The following is a 17,082-nucleotide window of genomic DNA, read 5'->3' on the forward strand; positions in this document are numbered from 1 at the left end:
GGGGTAATCCTTGTGTGCCAAAGATACCCTGCAATATGTGAGACGCTCTGCTGCATGGTAGTAAAACTTAGCCTGTAAAAGAAGAGGATACATGTAGATGGAAAGGCAGAGAAGCGAGATTGTTGGAGACGGATAAATAGGGCCTCACTTGAGTGACAGAACAAAAAACGGTGTGCTGGGAGATTTGACATGAGATATATCAAAGAAATGAGGTGTATTGAAAATAGTATCTCAAGGCTCTCGTCTACATTGCATCATGTAGTTATGGCATCACTGCAAAGATGCTTGCGGACTTTCTGTTAGTCTTTTTTTTTTTTAACTTTACGGATTTCTTATTCCAATGAATCATGACTGCAAATGAGATTAGAGGAAGAATGTAGACATTGGAGGTAATTATTTTTAATGAAATTGTATTAATTCATCAAGAAGAGACATAAAACTTTTATGTAACAAAAAGAATTAAATGTACGAGGAAAATGAAGACAGAGAACTACCGGCTCAGCTCAAACAAACGGCGGGCATGGCGTTGGGCGGTGATTGGCTGAGCCCGGCGCGGCTCCACCAACCAGCGGCCAGTCCTCCATCCTCAGTAAATTTGAAGTGTTGTTTAGTGATGTGTCCAGTTTTTGTGTAAAATTTGTGTTTTGGGGGCAATTTATCTGCATTTAAGAAGGGTTGAACAACGTATAAAGGTATGGGTCGATGATGGAGTGAAAGATATCTTAGTAATAATGATAGAGTGCAACAAAATACTGATACAAATATAGGATGGGTGTAGTAGTAGGAATGACCGTAGCCACATTTGTAGTGTTGCTCAGTGGTCAGCTTTATTTTGTGTAAAATTATGGGTTTGTAGGCGTTTTGTCTGCATTTGAGAAGACCTTATCAACGCATAAAGGTATGTTTAAGTTTAGCGTGATACAGGGTTTATAATTAATGATGGAATACCCCAGAAATACTAATATAAATACGGGGCGAGTGATGGACGAGGATCAGTTTGTTGACAGTGGAAGCAGCTCGAATGTGAAATATCTGCTTTGCGTCTTATAGTATTTCTACATACTGGATTCTGTCACAGTAAGCTAGTTTAGGCTTATTTCCTATGTACTGTAATTAATAAACTGATGTGGTTAGGCCGAAGGCCTAAAATAATACGAGATGTTTACATTGACCTCTTGCACGTTTCATCATTGCATCTTTTGCCACATTTGATTTATAAAAAAAATCAGTAGGATTATCGTAGTGATTGGTGGATTAGACCGTTTTTGTACTAATAATAAATCAGGATATATGTTTCCATACTAAAACATTTCCCTTCATTTTTCCTCCAGAGTGCATAGAGTAGCAATATTGTCGTTAGTTAATATCTAACTTTACTTGCTATTTAGTAGGACCGCTTGTGTTACTGATGTGGTATGAGGACCTGCAGAGGACTTAAGATTGGGATTATAATGGCTAGCAATCATGGTCGTATTATTAAAACCGTGGTGTGAACATGCTCTTCACCTTTTTTTTCTTTCTTTCGATATGTGAAGCATGTGATTATACCATGTCTGACCTCTGCTATATCATTAATGTACTAGCAAGTCTGTAATGTGGGATGTAGGCTGATTTACATAACTGACATTCAGCATTTAAAGGTGTTCGTTTAAATTTTGAATAATAGTATTAAATGTCCTGATAGCAATTTGAGGTATTTTATCTTAGGATATGGCAACTTTGAGGTGGAACGTGTATGTACTTGTGCCATTTTAAGACTGATTTAACTTACTTGTCTTTGTTTCAGGTGGTCTGGTTCGCTTTTTGGTGTTATTACGCTTTTGGACTACACTTCCAATTTCCTCTTTATCATTACCAAGTTCCGTATTAAGTTAGGTTAGTTAATTTTTTGTTTGGCAAATTTTAGGAAGGTCAGATTCATCTGAATCAACGAAAACCGTCGGAAAAGTAAGTTTTCATCTTCCATAGGTGTCCGAAACAGCAAATATACTTTTTTTTTGTTTTGTTTGACATCTATTTTATTAATATTGTGTTTCAGCAGTATGACCTCCCGTCCCAGTACGCGAGGCTTGAGCGCGAGACCCTCCCTGGGCGGCAACAAGGGTGTTCCTGAACTGAAGGTGCTCAACGAGAACGGACGCAATGGCCGGTCTGGGAACAGAGCGGGACAGAAGCGTAAAGCCGAGGACTTACCGTTTGGGGACAAGGCCGCCAAGGCAGTCAAGAAGAGGTCCGCCTTTAGTGACATCACAAACGTATGTATTCCATCTTAGCTTTCGCAGACGTAGCCTTGTGAATCCGTGTGTGTGTGTGTTACTGTACAATTAACGTACTGTATTTATTTATTTTATTATTTAATGGTTGGACGCGTAGTGTTTGCCATTGTTACGACAGGGTTAGAGAAATTGATAAGGGTAAGGTGTAGTAATGTCTATACTATGGATGGGTAGGACAAGGGAACGACAGAAGTAAGGCTCAGGAAGAGGGATGAGAGGGTTAAGTAGTGGTTGTTTAAACTATGTCGTGTATGATTGCTTGTATATGCTTTTGTCTTCACTCATACAGCTACCAAGCTCTTCTTAATAATGAGTAGGTAATGAAAAGGCAAAGTACAAAAATGAGAATAGTATACCGCTTCCCATCCGATCAGCGAAGTTAAGCAACGTTGGGTCTGGTTAGTACTTGGATGGGTGACCGCCTGGGAACACTAGATGCTGTTGGCAACCCTACGTGTCAAGTGGGGTTGGTGGAGGATTAGTGCCCCTCCCTGTAAAACAATTAACTCTAAGCCCTTGTCCATCCCATTTGGGATACATGGCGTCTGGCAGTGAATGAATGATATCGGTAGGGAAACTTGCACATTCTGTAGAATGGGTAGGATGCTGTATAATTACCACCCAAAGCCGCCTTCATCTGAAGGTAGCAGGAATAAAATATGAAATACATCAGATTAAAGAGGTTAAGGGGTATCCACAACTTGTATTAGTATTATTATTGTCTCCCATTAAAAGTTACTGTGAAAATTGATAATGATGCAACCCTGAAGTTTAATCAGTAGGGCGAATTTAATAGTTACTGGGTAGGAAGTTTAATGTTGTTTTTCTTTCAATATGTAGTTTTTGCAGGAAAGCAATTGGCAGATAAAAAATGAAAAGGATCTGGATCTCCTCCACCTCATATTTTCTCCTCTTTCCCCTTCTGTTTCATCATAGATTGCTCTCCATATTCCTTTCACTTTTCCATTCGTTTTCTCTCTTCCCAAGATATGCCACTGCTTATTAAAGGTTTCATGTTTTAGGCATTGGAGAAATTAGCCGAGGGTAAGAAAGGTGTGCAGCAGAAGGGGAAACTTTTGCCTAATTCCTCCACACGGACACTGGTGAAGGCTGCACGACCCTCCAAGGAACCGGTGTTGCCCCTGTCACTTCGTCACACGAATGAAGAACCTCTGAAGTCCCAAGCACTCAGCACAGCTAAGGATAAAGCAAAATCCTTGTCCCTCCAATCTGTCCAAGAAGAACCACAGTCGCAGTCCCTCCACTCGAATAAAGAAGAATCACAGTCGCAGGCTAACCTTTCCAAGAAAGATGAACCCTCAAAGCTGGCCACCGTTCGGCTCAAGAGTGACGCACCCCCACAGGCCCCTCTCGCTGACCCAGAGTGCGATGTGTCCTACTGTGATTCGCTGCCTAGCTCGCAGGGCCTGGTGGTGGTGCAGGAGCCCAGCAAGACAGACTTTGATGACTCGACAGTGTATGTGACGGCCTCGGAAGGAAGGTACGGCTAATCGCATAGTGGTCTGTTGCATACTGAACAGGTACTCTCACCACTCAGATAAAAGCATCTGGTCACTTGCCTTGAATATCCTGAATAAGTAGCCAAGCTCTGGGGTCTCTGCTCCTAAATGAATACTGGTAGTAAAGGATTGGATGATGATAGAAAGTAGTAGTGTAGAGAAACATTATCAGGGACACAGAAGCTTGACAAGCTTCACAAGTAAGGGATGTATTGTGAAATATTGCAACTTTTTACACATTACTGCCACCAGTGCTGTAAACTGGGGGAATCCAGCCAGTTAGTTTCATAGGTAAGGGTGGAACTTTAGATGCCACTATAAACTGGGAAATTAATGAATTATACAAATACTGTAGTTTCATAGGGTGGGATGAGATTCATAGGCAGTTTTTCTTTGAAAGTTATTGAGACTTACAGGAAGAAAAAAAGAAGAGGGGAACTTATAATGAAGTCTTAAGAAAAGGTATGTTGTGGCCATTCCTCAGCCCTGTGGTGGCAAGAAAGACAGTGGTGAAGAATTTACTGCCTGTGGTGCCAGAGGGAGTGGAGGACTATGACAAGGAGAAGGAGGATGACCCTTTTTCTGTTTCCCACTATGCCAGTGATATCTTTGCATACTACAAGAACAGAGAGGTAGGTAGTGATATTAAATTCTTTTGAATTGGGATGTATCTAGTTGGTACAATAGTGTTGATTTTACACACCTTGTTGCCGCCCAGGGAGGGTCTCGCGCTCAGGCTTTTCGTGCTGGGACGGAAGGTCATACTGCTGAAACACAATATTAATAAAATAGATGTAAAAAAATGAGTAAATAAAAGTACAATTTGCCGTTTCGGACACTTCTGGAAGATGAAATTTTCAAGTCACATATGCATGAATTAAAGGATAGATTTGATACTGTTCACTTACCTTAATAGAAGTTTTATGGAAATCTTTTTTCTGTTTCACACTCTTGTTGTTCTGACCTCAGTAACATTGTGTGTTGAATTTGCAGGCAAAATTCCCTATTGAGAAGTACATGGACCGGCAAACTGATGTATCGCGCAGCATGAGAGCCATACTTGTGGATTGGATGGTAGAGGTGCAGGTTAGTGCATTATGCTGCCTTGTTTATTTGGTGATTGTAATGTACACTGTGTTTTCTCTATTATTGCCTACATCACATGAAGTAGTCCGATACAAGAGAAATTATTTTATTGTGTGAAGAGAATTGAGGATGAAAATATCTTGAGTGCTAATATGGAGGGTAAACACCAATAGGTACACCTAGGTAGAAAGGATGATGTTCCACAGTATAACCACAGAGCTAAGAGATTGAATATAAATGCTGTTCAAAATAGTAGCTTGGTTCTCCATCGTAAGGTAGACAAGGCTGGCAAAATGAAGCATGTACAAAGCATTTTAAAAAGAAGTTGACATTGTATATTGCTTTTTGCTGAATTACGTACTCATCAGATGTAAGGCAGTGTCACACTTGGCCAAAAGTGGCTATCAAGCTAGCAGCTTTTGGGAGCCAAAATGGCTAGCAAAGTCAAGTTGTCGCAGGCTTGTGTTTTTGCGAGCCGAAACGGTTAGCAGTGTCATCTCCTATGATGCCTTGCGGTCATTTGTAAACAAAGCACCATGTCCATGTATGAATCTGCTTTTGCCAGCAGCAAGTCCAGAGCCACAAGGCAGTCTACTAGAGTTTCCTCGTTGCAGGATCTTTATCGAATACTGGTCAAAATCTGCTTTCCACTTGTTGTTTGGAAACAAAACAGACAACCTTCGCGGCAGGTCACTAGAGTGTCTGAATACTGATTTCATGGCACAAGAAGAAAAATATAAATGTATAAAAACCACAATAATTAAATTATATTTACTTAATAATTTAAGTTACAGCTTCCTTCTGCAATAACAGAATATATTCTCATCTGTTACAAAATTAATATTAGGCTCATTTGAGTTTTAATCAAACCAACAAGCTGTGTGCATAAAAATAATATCCATTTCACCTCACAGGCAAAATCTCGCCCACCTTGGGTCATTCTGGCTAACTGCTCACAAAAGCTGCTCACATGTTAACCACTTTTAGCCCAGTGTGACGCTGCCTTTAGCTGCAGCAAAAACTCAATTTAGGTAATACAACGAAGTCATGTTTATTGTAATGAATGATGCTGTTGCAGCAGTACATTTTAATGGTAGATATAAAAAAGGTATTAGTGAATTTTTTTATCAGGTCTTCTGTCACTGTTAATGATAAATGTTGTTTTACAGGAGACATTTGAACTGAACCATGAGACTCTTTACCTGGGTGTAAAAATTGTTGATTTCTACCTGTCCAAAGTGCTGATAAAGAGAGATGTTCTTCAGCTCATTGGCTCGACTTCGCTCTTCATTGCATGCAAGTTTGATGTGAGTATATGCCTACTGTATATTCCTCATTTTGTTCGTTCTGTAAATAGGACAGCATCTAGAAACTAGATTACCCACTTTAAAGGAGCCGGGTGCCTGTAAGTGAAGTCTTTAGGTGCTTTTCGTGAAAGGATTACGATGGTACGGTATTTGGAATCTTTATCTGATTGCCTACTACTGAGATGGTTGTGATCTTTTGTTGTGAGATTGTTCACCTTCAGAATCCTGGCTCTACCTCTGTCTAGCATGTGTATGTAAAAGGCATCAATAAAGAAAAAAAAAAAATGTACAGCTGGTTAGGCCTGAGTTAAAGCCTAGATTGTGGGGGAGTGAAAGGTAAGTGTGCGTTTCCCACTTCATTGGCTCCTCATCCTTTCATGGAAAAGAGTTGGGATGATAGTGGAATTAAATGTCCCCCCCCCCTATAATCAAACTTCATTCCCCATCAGGAACGGACCCCACCCTATGCTGACGATTTCCTATACATCTGTGATGATGCCTACCGACGGAAGGAGCTGCTGGCCATGGAGATGAAGATTCTCAAGGCTATCGACTTCGATTTGGGCATCCCTCTCTCATACAGGTTCCTGAGGAGATATGCCAGGGTCAGTGGCCAGTATGCATGTGGATACTCAGCCTCTGTTAAAGTTACTTTGTTATTAATTTGGCGAATTAACACCTTTTCTTCATGTGAAGTGGCTTGAGACTATAAGGTTACTTCGAAGCAAAGAAAAAAAAAAAACATTTTGGAGTGTTTTTACACACACACACACACACACACACACACACACATACGACAAGTTATTGCTGCCACAGCCTGCACCCATTGATGGGAAGTAATGTGGAAATGAATGTTTAGTTTTTTATTTTATGATCATGTCCATTGGTGTTCCAGTGTGCCAGTGTGTCAATGGAGGACCTGACGCTGACCCGGTATATCCTTGAGATGAGCCTGATGGACTACGAGCTTATAGACTCCTCAGACTCGGCCCTGGCTGCTGCTGCCCTCTTCCTGGCCCGCATTATCAAGAAGGAGCAGCAACCATGGACACTCACACTAGAATATTACTCAGGTGTGCTGGTTATTAACTGTTGCATTTCTCTGCTGTAGGTTCTGGTGCTGGAGAGGGATGCCTTCATGTGGTGACACCAGTAAACTCAATAGATCTGCAGCCCCGTTACCTATATTATTTGTCCCTCACTCCTTCCCATCCCCTAAAAAGGACTACAGGAAAAAGGGCAGCTCCATCGTGCGGTCTACAAGGTTTACATCCAGATGATCCTGGGGCCACAACGATCTTGATCTCTGAACCATTACCGTAGCAGATTATTTTTGTTGCCTCAAGTTCTTACTCACTTCAGTCTACTGACATTTTCCCATTACAAACTTGCTGCCACCAGATGTTTTTATTCATCTTATGATAACCCTTTATTAATAATTACAGTACCTTCATTCTTTCCTCATCCTTCTGCCTATGGGTGACTTTACACTGAGAAACCATTTACATTGCTGGGTGGTAACCATATAACCAAATTATGGGTCCTGGTGGTTTAGTGGGCAATTCAGATGTTACAGTCAGATTGAGCCAGAGCAGGTTTGTATCGTTGGGGTTTATTGCTCACGTAATGCCACACAGGGATGAGTGAGGCTTGTCGCTCTCATCTTAAATGTTAGGACCAACTTACCTAACCTCAGGCTTCTACGCTTCTCGTAGGGCAACATAGGAGTGGATGATGGATAGACCAGTAATTGCTGTTTATTAAACACTACTATATGTCTGACAGTAAGAGTTTTTGCTTGGAAATTGAAACTTGTTTTTATGTAGCAAACTTCTGTTTAATACATGTGCATATCCTTTCAAGATTTGTTATTGTTTAGGTTACAGTGTGGAGGACCTGTACCACCTGACTCACCTACTGCACAGGATGATCACCCAGCCCCCCAAGGACCACCTGAAGACCATCCGCAGCAAATACTCCCACAGGTAACCCAAATGTTCCTTTCTCTTTACACTCATGAACTGTAGAGCCATACAAGCACTTCATAGTCCTATCATGCAGCTCAGCACTTGCTCAAATGAGTGCCATTTCTGGACTGTGCTTCACTTTGCTCAAAATCAAATATATATGCATCGATGCCGGAACAAGTGCTTCACAGCCTGATAGTTTGCTCCAACAAACAGTGGGAACAATTAGGGGTTAAAACACCCATTGAGAACATTTCAGTCAACACGAAACTGAAACATATACTGTGCTGTATTAGATTCTAAGTGGGATAGGGTTCATAGCACATTATACCTCAGTATCCCCTTATATCTTATTTATGGTACCTGTTAATATGGGAAAAAAAAAAAAAAAAGTCATGTAACAGTGTTGTTATGGGGAGGGGTAGACTGAGGTGGTTTGGGCATGTTGAGAGGGTGGAGGATGAAGACTTTTTTTTTTTTTTTTAACAATTTATTTGGACAATGAAGGTGCTAAATTATTCTATGATATGGTTAATTTGACAAACCAAAGTAAAAATTTGGAGATATAAACCTTCAAAGTTGCACAAAAAAAGAGGATGATGGCAGCATGAGCCTTGAGTGGCCATGACACCATAAACCCGCCAAGCCCGAGACAAAACCAGATCGTGATCCCCAGCTAAGTTGTTTGCTTGTGGTTCTGCAGCTTAGCCAAGCTTTACTTTATCATGGTCAAGTCAGCAAATAACCATCATTTGTACTTTGTTCCACTGTGCAAGAACACAAGTAGAATCATCATCATCTGGACCATCATTTGTACTTTGTTCCACTGTGCAAGAACACAAGTAGAATCATCATCATCTGGACCACCTTTCCCACCCTAGGCAGAGTGAGGAGTACCAACATCCAGACAGCCAAAGTTTGCCCAGTTCAATGGGCCACACTTCCATTCACTCCTCTTTCAAGCCCGTGAGATCCTGGCATCATTAGATAGGCCCTCCAAATTTCACCATGTTCTATAGCTTTGCATGTATCTATCTGATAGAGCCAGTCCGAACGCTGTCATGTTTAAAAGGGGTGCCAAATCCCTGGTTATGCACTTCTCCGCACAAAATTCATCCAGCCAGCTCGGTCTCGTCAGTCCTTTAGCCTTACTAACTTCCATACATCTCTTCCTTATGCACTCATCCACCATATCCCTTTACCATTTTGGCCTACCTCACCTCCTCCCTCCTTCAAATTCACTCAGATATACCTTTTTCACCATTCTACTGTATTGTCATCCATTCTCTCCCTATGACCAAACCAGTTGGCACTTTTAAATGGAAAATATTGTTATTTTTAGCACCATGTAGATTCATGCACACTGATATCTGGTCAGAAATTTGTGCCTAATATGACTGTTAATAAAAAATCAGGTTTCAGAGCTAAAACATGCTAAGTTGGCTGATATTTACCCTTCAGATCATCAACATGCATTGAGACACTTCCATTTTGCATACATATTGGTTTAAAGCACGAATAAATGTATTTGCATTGTAAATCAATATTTACAGCAAGGCGAGTTATCAAGCTAGAGGTGAAACACTTCTAACTTAGCAGACTTTTGCTCTGAATCCTGAATTTTAATAAACAGTCAAATTAAACAAATTTTTGACTGCATTTCAGATAATTAGGTGTGTATGAATCTATATGGTGATAAAACTTATTTAGCCTAACATATACAGCTTAACCAAACCTAACAGACACCTGTCAAGCAAAACCAACTCTAGCTTTGGCTTAAGCCATTGGTAAGGATGTGAAAATTTTATTCTCCAGGTCAGACTGGCTGTTACTAGAAAGATGTTCAAACATCAATACATAAGACCAAGAAATCAGATAACCAAATATCCACGGAGGTCTAGCTGTCCATGGTCAGGCCTATCTGAGAGGAAAAAAACATTGAAATATTTCAGTCTTTGTAACATCATCCCTCTGTGTTACTGCCCAGTTTAAGGGCTATATGCCCCTGGAGTCAGGACGTAGCAGTTCTTATACTGATTCATTTCCTAAATCACTTCATTACGACTTTATCAAATTGAATCTATGTTACCGCGTTGTCCTACAGGTACCTGGTTGTCACAAGGTTCACTGTCACTGCTAGTCTCTCAAAACCAACGAAACTCCACTAAATCACAAACATATCTACTTCACCATTACAAGAGCTATCACACAAAGTTTTACATACCTATCATGATAATAACAGCTGAATATCACAAAAATCTTACCTGTACTGATGTATGATTCCCAGACATTGTTGTGAATGATGGTCAGCTGTGGCCTGGTATGGTTTGTGATGTCACAGCGAGGGTGCATGTTTTGCGTGAGGTACAGTAATCTCCAGCTTTGATTGACATTTTTTTTCATAAATATTCAGTCAGAGAGAAAAATAAATAATTCCGATGATTACAAGTGACCATTTTATTATTTTATGTAACTTGTACACGATACGGGATATGGTATATGAGTGTGTGAGGAAGAGTGGTTTGGAAGTCGATGATGCTAAGGGACTGACAAGAGATCGAGCTGTCTGGATGAATATTGTGAGGAAAAGCACATGATCAGGGATTTTTAACACGACAGCATCTGGATTGACTCTTATTGGGTACGTTTATGTCAAGCTACAGAATGTGATGAGTGTTTTTGGTGTATCAGATAGAGCCAGGATTCCAGGGGCTTGAATGGTGAGCGAATGGAAGTGTGGCCCATTGGATTGGGCAATTTGGGCTGTCTGGACATTGCTACTCCTCACCCTGCCCTAGGGTGGGAAAGGAGGTTCAGATGATGGGGAGGAATTTGTACCAGTCCATTGTGTGTGGAAGGTGAGAAGTGTGAACGTCGGGGGTAGGGTTGTGAGAGGCAGACCGGTAAGACCTGGGATTAGGTCATAGAGTGTGATTTCAGGGATAAGAGACTGAATGGGAAGGCTGCCAGAGATCAAGCAGTGTGGAGAGCCGCATTTAGGTGACCAAGACTGACACATGGAAATGTACTGGAGCCTTTATAAATGTTAAATGCGTTTTTGTATCAACATTGTTTTTTTAATAACAAAGAAAAGGACATCGAGGTGTGTGCAGAATATACTGCTAAGAAAGAGGTGTTATGAAATCTCTAGTTATACCACTATGTACTTGTTAATGTATTGTTAACCAAAGATTTGTTTTCCAGTGTCTTCTTTGAGGTGGCCAAGATACCCATACCAGAGGAGCTGAATCTGTAAGCAGAAGCCACTGAATGGAGAGAAGGGATGAGTTCTGTACAAAATATTTATAGTGATGACAATGCCTGTGGGAAGGAGGATAAATGGAGTCTGACCTTACGCAGTTCAAGCAATTGGGGAACTTGGCTAAAGTCTTGAGATACAGGTGACTGTGGGGTGCTGTGTACTTATATATTAACCAAATTTTATTCTCCTGATAGCAGTTTTAGGTGACCATGTGAGACTAGTGGCATGGGGTGTGAAATGCCATCATCATACAAAGTTGTTGTGACTGATGCGGTAAGGTTTATAATATTTTTCATTTAGATCAATAATCATCCAAAGAAAGGCAGTGCAGAAACATTTGGACACAATTAGGCACCCAAAGAATGGAAGTGTTATGGAGTATGCCACTGAAAACACCATTGTGACCTTTTCAAACCTTAGCCATCTATTTAATGCAGCCCATGACAAGTTGCAGGAGCTAAACTGAAAATGAGATCCCAATATTTAGTTCTAGTCTGGCTTTCTCTGCCATGGTTCAGAATACAAGGGCATTTGGTTAAGATATTTTTACCTCCATCCTGCACCAAATATTATGATTATAGATTAACCCTCAAATTGTGACACACACATCTTGGTATGCACTGGGTCATATTCTGAATGTCTTAGATTTCATAGCACCCTCATGCTTGGCAACTCATTTTGCCAAGTACACCTTAATAACCACTTGTACGTCATTGATATGAACAGCATTGGTATTAAAGTCTAAAATACACAAACACATTGCTGAGGAGATGTTACAGTCTCCATTGCTACCTAGAATATGGACTGTTGAAGTGAGGTCAAGTGATGCCTGGGTCTTCTCAATACTGTTTAAAGTTTTGGACAAGAAGAGTGTAAACAAAAGTGCACCCTTCTACACCACTTAAAGGTAGACAGATTTGTTAGTCATATTTTTATAAGCACATCTTTTATTATACAGTACTTGTGTTTTAGCATATGATACATGCACATGGTTGTATTCTTGTCACCCGAGGAATTGTTATGCATATTACACCTTGATATCTTTTGCATTGATTATTAGTAAGAAGAGGTGCTAGGGAGTGTTCCTAAGCAATCAAGACAGGCATCTTATTCCAGGTAATTTTAGGATGTCTCATAATGCCTCTTCCATTGCAGTTATTCATGTATGTTGCACCTCTGTATTCTCTTGTCCATTACTGATGGAGGCTATATCAGTATTAAGACTATAAAAATAACATAGAAGAGAATGCTAGACAGTTGGCCGCCATTGAGCCAAGGAAGTAATACCATGAGTGGTGTATTGAGCCTGGGAAGTACTCCCAAGAGTGATGTATGGCTGCTAACTTTTTAATTAGTCACACAGTCACCCATTGGCAGGAAACTCTGCCGCAACTAAATTGAGTGTTCAGAGATTCTCAGATTGTTGCATATTTTATTAATTGCATTAGATTTCTTTTTTCCCAGCAACTTGTACCAACTTTTTGGGAGAAACTATCTGGTTTTGGCACTCAGTTTAGCCATCAGTCCTTAGAAAAGATCATTTGCTCCATGGCCAACCATAAAATGAAGAGTCCTCTAGAGAAAGCTTAGCAGCATTTGAACTGATAAATTTATGTGTAATATGCTAAATAATCAGTATGGAAGAGGCACTGAAAAGCCAGGTATGCCATTAAGAATACAACTCTGGTGAGTGGTGTGTGGGTCAAGCATGTTTTATATGTTGTCTCCTTTTAGTCTTTTATTGTTTTACGTACCAATGAATTTGGTACATTCTACTGTCAGCTGAGTGTCGGACTGAATGCTATAGTTACTGTACATATAACAGATTATACTTAATATTTAGATTTTAATGTAGGTACACAATTTTAGCTACTGAATGTCAAATTTGATGTTAATCTTATGTACTTCCTGAAAGTATGCATGATTTTTCTGAGCGTGTTGTGTATGTGAGACATGTTAGCTTAGACACAGTAAAAGACAAGATGTCCAGTGTGTTTTATATACCCACATTCTGTGATGTGATAATAATCAGCTTCATCCTAGTTGACAGGAAATATCAAGCATACAAATGTGGCTGGTTATGCCTTGAGTCAGGATTCCAGGAGTTTAAATGGTAATTGACAGGCACATTTGTGCATGTTGTTGACAGTTCCCCCTGCTTGATGTTTTTCCCTGCTTCCTGGACCCTACCTCTCTCCATCCTTAGGTAGGAAACCAAAGAAGGGTTGGGAATCCTCCTTAGTCCTCAAGAAAATGAAAGTTTGTGAGTACATAGAGTTGAAAGGATATATCATCATCATCATCATCTGGACCTCCTTTCCCACCCTGGGGCAGGGTGAGGAGTAGCAATGCCCAGACAGCCTAAGTTTGCCCAGTTCAGTGGGCCACACTTCCATTCACTCATCATTCAAGCCCACAGAATCCTGGCTCCACCATATAGACCAAAAAAATTTCACCATGTTCTGTAGATTCACATTACCTATCTGATAGTCCAAATGCTGTCATGTTAAAAAGGGATGCCAAATCCCTGGTTATGTACTCCTCTGTACAAAATTCATCCAGTCAGCTCGGTCTCTTGTCAGTCCAACCTCACCAACTTCCATACCTCTCTTCCTTATACAGTACACTCATCCACCATATCTCTCCACCTTCCTTCTGGCCCACCTCACCTCCTCCCTCCTTCAGTTTCACTCAGATATACCTTTTTCACCACTACCATCATCCATTCTCTCCACATAACCAAACCATCTCAGCACACTCTCTTCGATTCTGGTGTCCACAGACTTCCTCACTCTGCGTCTTTCACAAGTTGCACCATTCCATATCCTATCCACTCTCCGTACTCCACACACATTCCTCAGCAGTCCCATTTCCACTGCTCCCACTCTCAACCCTTCATTTTCATGTCACACCATAGTTGTCTCACATCTGTATGTCTGAGTTGGCACCATTACTCCTTCATGTAAGCCTTGCGCGGCTGCAACACTCAAGCTTCCGTTTCTTTTCAAGGCCTTCAAAGCACAAGCTCCTTTCCCTCCCAGTGTTACTCTGCTTTCCACATTTTCCTCTCTTTTCTGTCACTGTACCCAGGTATTTTAATTCTCACCATTTCCAGTCTCTCTCCATTCACTGCAACATCACACTAGGAGTCACCTCTATCAATAACTATCACTTTACTCTTTTCTACATTTACTCTCAACGACGCTCACCAACATCTACAAAACTCTGCACTAGTCTACCAAGCTCTTGTCCGGTATTTGCAAGTAGCCCTGCATCATCAGCATACAACAAATTTGAGATATTCCATCCACCACCATTCATTACTAACGCCATCCCTCTCTCCATTACTCATGTTTTTACTTCTTTCATCAACCCATCCATGTATATATATTGAACAACCATGGGGACATCACACAACCTTGTCGCATGTCCACACTGATCGTGAACCAATCACTTAGATCCCCATTTACCCTTACACATGCCTCACCACCATCATAAAAACTTCACGGCACCAAGCAGCACACCATCCACTTCAAACGTGCACAAAACCCTCCACAATCCCTTTCTGTCCACTTGTCGCATGCTTTTTCCAGATCCATAAATGCGATAAACACCCCATGGTCCCTCTCATACACCCTTTCCATTATCTGTCTTGCTGCAAATATTTGATCCAAACACTCTGTGCCACTCCTAAAGCTACCCTGTTTGTCGCTCACTTGGACTTCTGATATCTCTCTTACTTTATAATTCTTCCATATATCATATCATATATAAATAAGTCAAATCATGTTATTCTTCATTTTGCTGAATTTGTAAACTCCCAGAGACAGAGTAAATGATCATAAAAGGAAACAGAGGCCACAGTCTTAAAAAAGTCTTTACTCCAGCACCAATCAGCCCCATATGCCAGACTCTGATGTCTCATAAAGGATGTCACAACTTCCATATCATCTGTAGTGTCAACTACATGAAAGCCATTGTGCATGCAGGCTGCCAAAAGCAGATTTCCATCATGTGGCTCAAACTTCAATCGCCACACACCACCACCAAGGGACTGTGAGAATACAGGATTTTTCAGTTTTCTAGTATCCCAGAGATTGACAGTCTCATCATAGCTGCCACTGGCAATCATAAATTCTTTGTGCTTGTTGCTGTGGATGCTGGTAACTCCTGCATTATGTGCCCGGCTGGTGAGGACTGGGCTGGCTGGATCCACCCTCACATCAAACTTTCTAAACTTACAATCATCACCACCTGAATACAATATGTCTGGGTTCCAGTAATCAAAAGCAGTGATCCAGGCTTCAAACTCGTGAGCTAAAAAACTCTGCTGTAAAATTACTTCTTGTTTAGTAAGCTGTAATAGGTTTATTTTACCCTTTGAGTCACTAACTGTTAGTAATGGGTTTTCATTCTGAATTCTAGAAGTTGACCAGTCAAGTGACAAAGCTAATGTTTCAATACCTATCTTATAACTACAAAAAAACTTTAATGCTGCCTCCCCAGCATCAGCCTTTAATGTATATAGCAGAACCTGACCTGCCGCATTAGCCACAGCCAGAAGTGGATGACCTTGTACTTCGTGTGGACACCATTTCATATCCAGGATTGCTGGCATGTCCAGCCTTTGAATCAGTACCAGTTCCCTATCTATTGTCACTTGATGCAAGTATAACCGTCCCAGTCTCCTCTTCGGAACATCAATCCTCTTGTTATTTTCCACTTCTGGATCCTGTTCAGGTATCTCATTGAGTCTTACTGTAAATTCTTCAGAATCAATATTGCCCTGACTGCTGGAATGACAGGTTGGAGGTGACTGTTCTAGATCAGCCAGCTGGTATGTACCCACTGCAAGGTAGTTGTGGTATGGGGCAACAGGACAAAACTCAGAAGAATCAGCACTGTACTCTGTGTCCCAAGAGAATAGCTGTCGTACTTCACACGCCATCGTACCTGGAATGGGATTGAATGGGTGAAACAACTTACGAAGACACACTGCCTGTGGCCCCTGCCTCATTTGGACATGAACCCATTGGGCTGTAGTCTGAAGATGTCTTTCCTGCAGTCTATGATCATTCTTAAACAGGATAAAGAGGAGATTGGTGAGTCAGAGTAAGGGTTGGAGGTGTGAATGACTAAGTACAGTACATGGTTTGAGATTACCTGAATGTATTTTGGAAAAAAAAAAAAAAAAAAGAAAAAAAAAAGGGCATGGAATTTTAGGAAACAAGAAATATAGATGGATGAAAGTAAGTATAAAGATGTTTCTATATACTGCACATATTGCAGGAGTAATATGTCAGGCAAATGGACTACAAAAAAAAAATTGAAGGTCTGAATTATGACTGAATAAACGTCCCATTCTGCTTGGCACTGCTGATCTGAATGTTCCTTTTCCTATTGCTGAATGCCATCCATCCCATCTGCAGGAATTTTGTTAGAATGATACTGTGGGTTTAAGAAATAGGTAAGACTGGTTTCTACTGATGAATATAGCCATTTTTTTCATGTTAAAAAGAAAACATGTACAGTATGAAGTTGCAGGCTGCATTTAAGGATATGGAAACACATAAACAAGTACCCATGACTCCCGTGAACTGTAGCCTTGTTCTGGAGGGTCAGCACTGCTGAGATTGTGTAGCTACAATGCTTCCAGTTAGGCTT

General features: G+C 40.7%; 2 protein-coding genes across 2 annotated transcripts; one reads left to right on the forward strand and one right to left on the reverse strand.

The window, feature by feature from the left end:
* The first annotated feature begins 520 nt into the window (after positions 1-520).
* Positions 521-11,457, forward strand: LOC145406799 (G2/mitotic-specific cyclin-B3-like). Its single transcript, XM_080277895.1, has 11 exons — positions 521-589; positions 1,787-1,794; positions 2,039-2,255; positions 3,299-3,777; positions 4,281-4,428; positions 4,790-4,882; positions 6,052-6,189; positions 6,639-6,794; positions 7,085-7,262; positions 8,069-8,174; positions 11,361-11,457. The coding sequence occupies exons 1-11, from the start codon at positions 521-523 to the stop codon at positions 11,410-11,412; spliced, it is 1,644 nt and encodes a 547-aa protein (XP_080134021.1). The 3' UTR covers positions 11,413-11,457.
* A 3,757-nt stretch (positions 11,458-15,214) lies between these two features.
* On the reverse strand, positions 15,215-16,366 carry LOC145406800 (diphthine methyltransferase). Its single transcript, XM_080277896.1, has one exon. The coding sequence runs from the start codon at positions 16,364-16,366 to the stop codon at positions 15,215-15,217; it is 1,152 nt and encodes a 383-aa protein (XP_080134022.1).
* Positions 16,367-17,082: the final 716 nt, after the last annotated feature.

This window comes from Coenobita brevimanus, chromosome 71, assembly GCF_032717465.1.
Source record: "Coenobita brevimanus isolate Jiangsu-jjx chromosome 71, ASM3271746v2, whole genome shotgun sequence".
Lineage (NCBI taxonomy): Eukaryota > Metazoa > Arthropoda > Malacostraca > Decapoda > Coenobitidae > Coenobita > Coenobita brevimanus.

Bases quoted from the DNA above. Each gene is read 5' to 3' on its own strand.
- LOC145406799 (XM_080277895.1), top strand. From the start codon at position 521: ATGGCGTTGGGCGGTGATTGGCTGAGCCCGGCGCGGCTCCACCAACCA. The intron at 4,883-6,051 runs GTTAGTGCATTA...GTTGTTTTACAG, and splicing joins ATTGGATGGTAGAGGTGCAG to GAGACATTTGAACTGAACCA. The intron at 8,175-11,360 runs GTAACCCAAATG...TTTGTTTTCCAG, and splicing joins CGCAGCAAATACTCCCACAG to TGTCTTCTTTGAGGTGGCCA.
- LOC145406800 (XM_080277896.1), bottom strand. From the start codon at position 16,366: ATGGCGTGTGAAGTACGACAGCTATTCTCTTGGGACACAGAGTACAGT.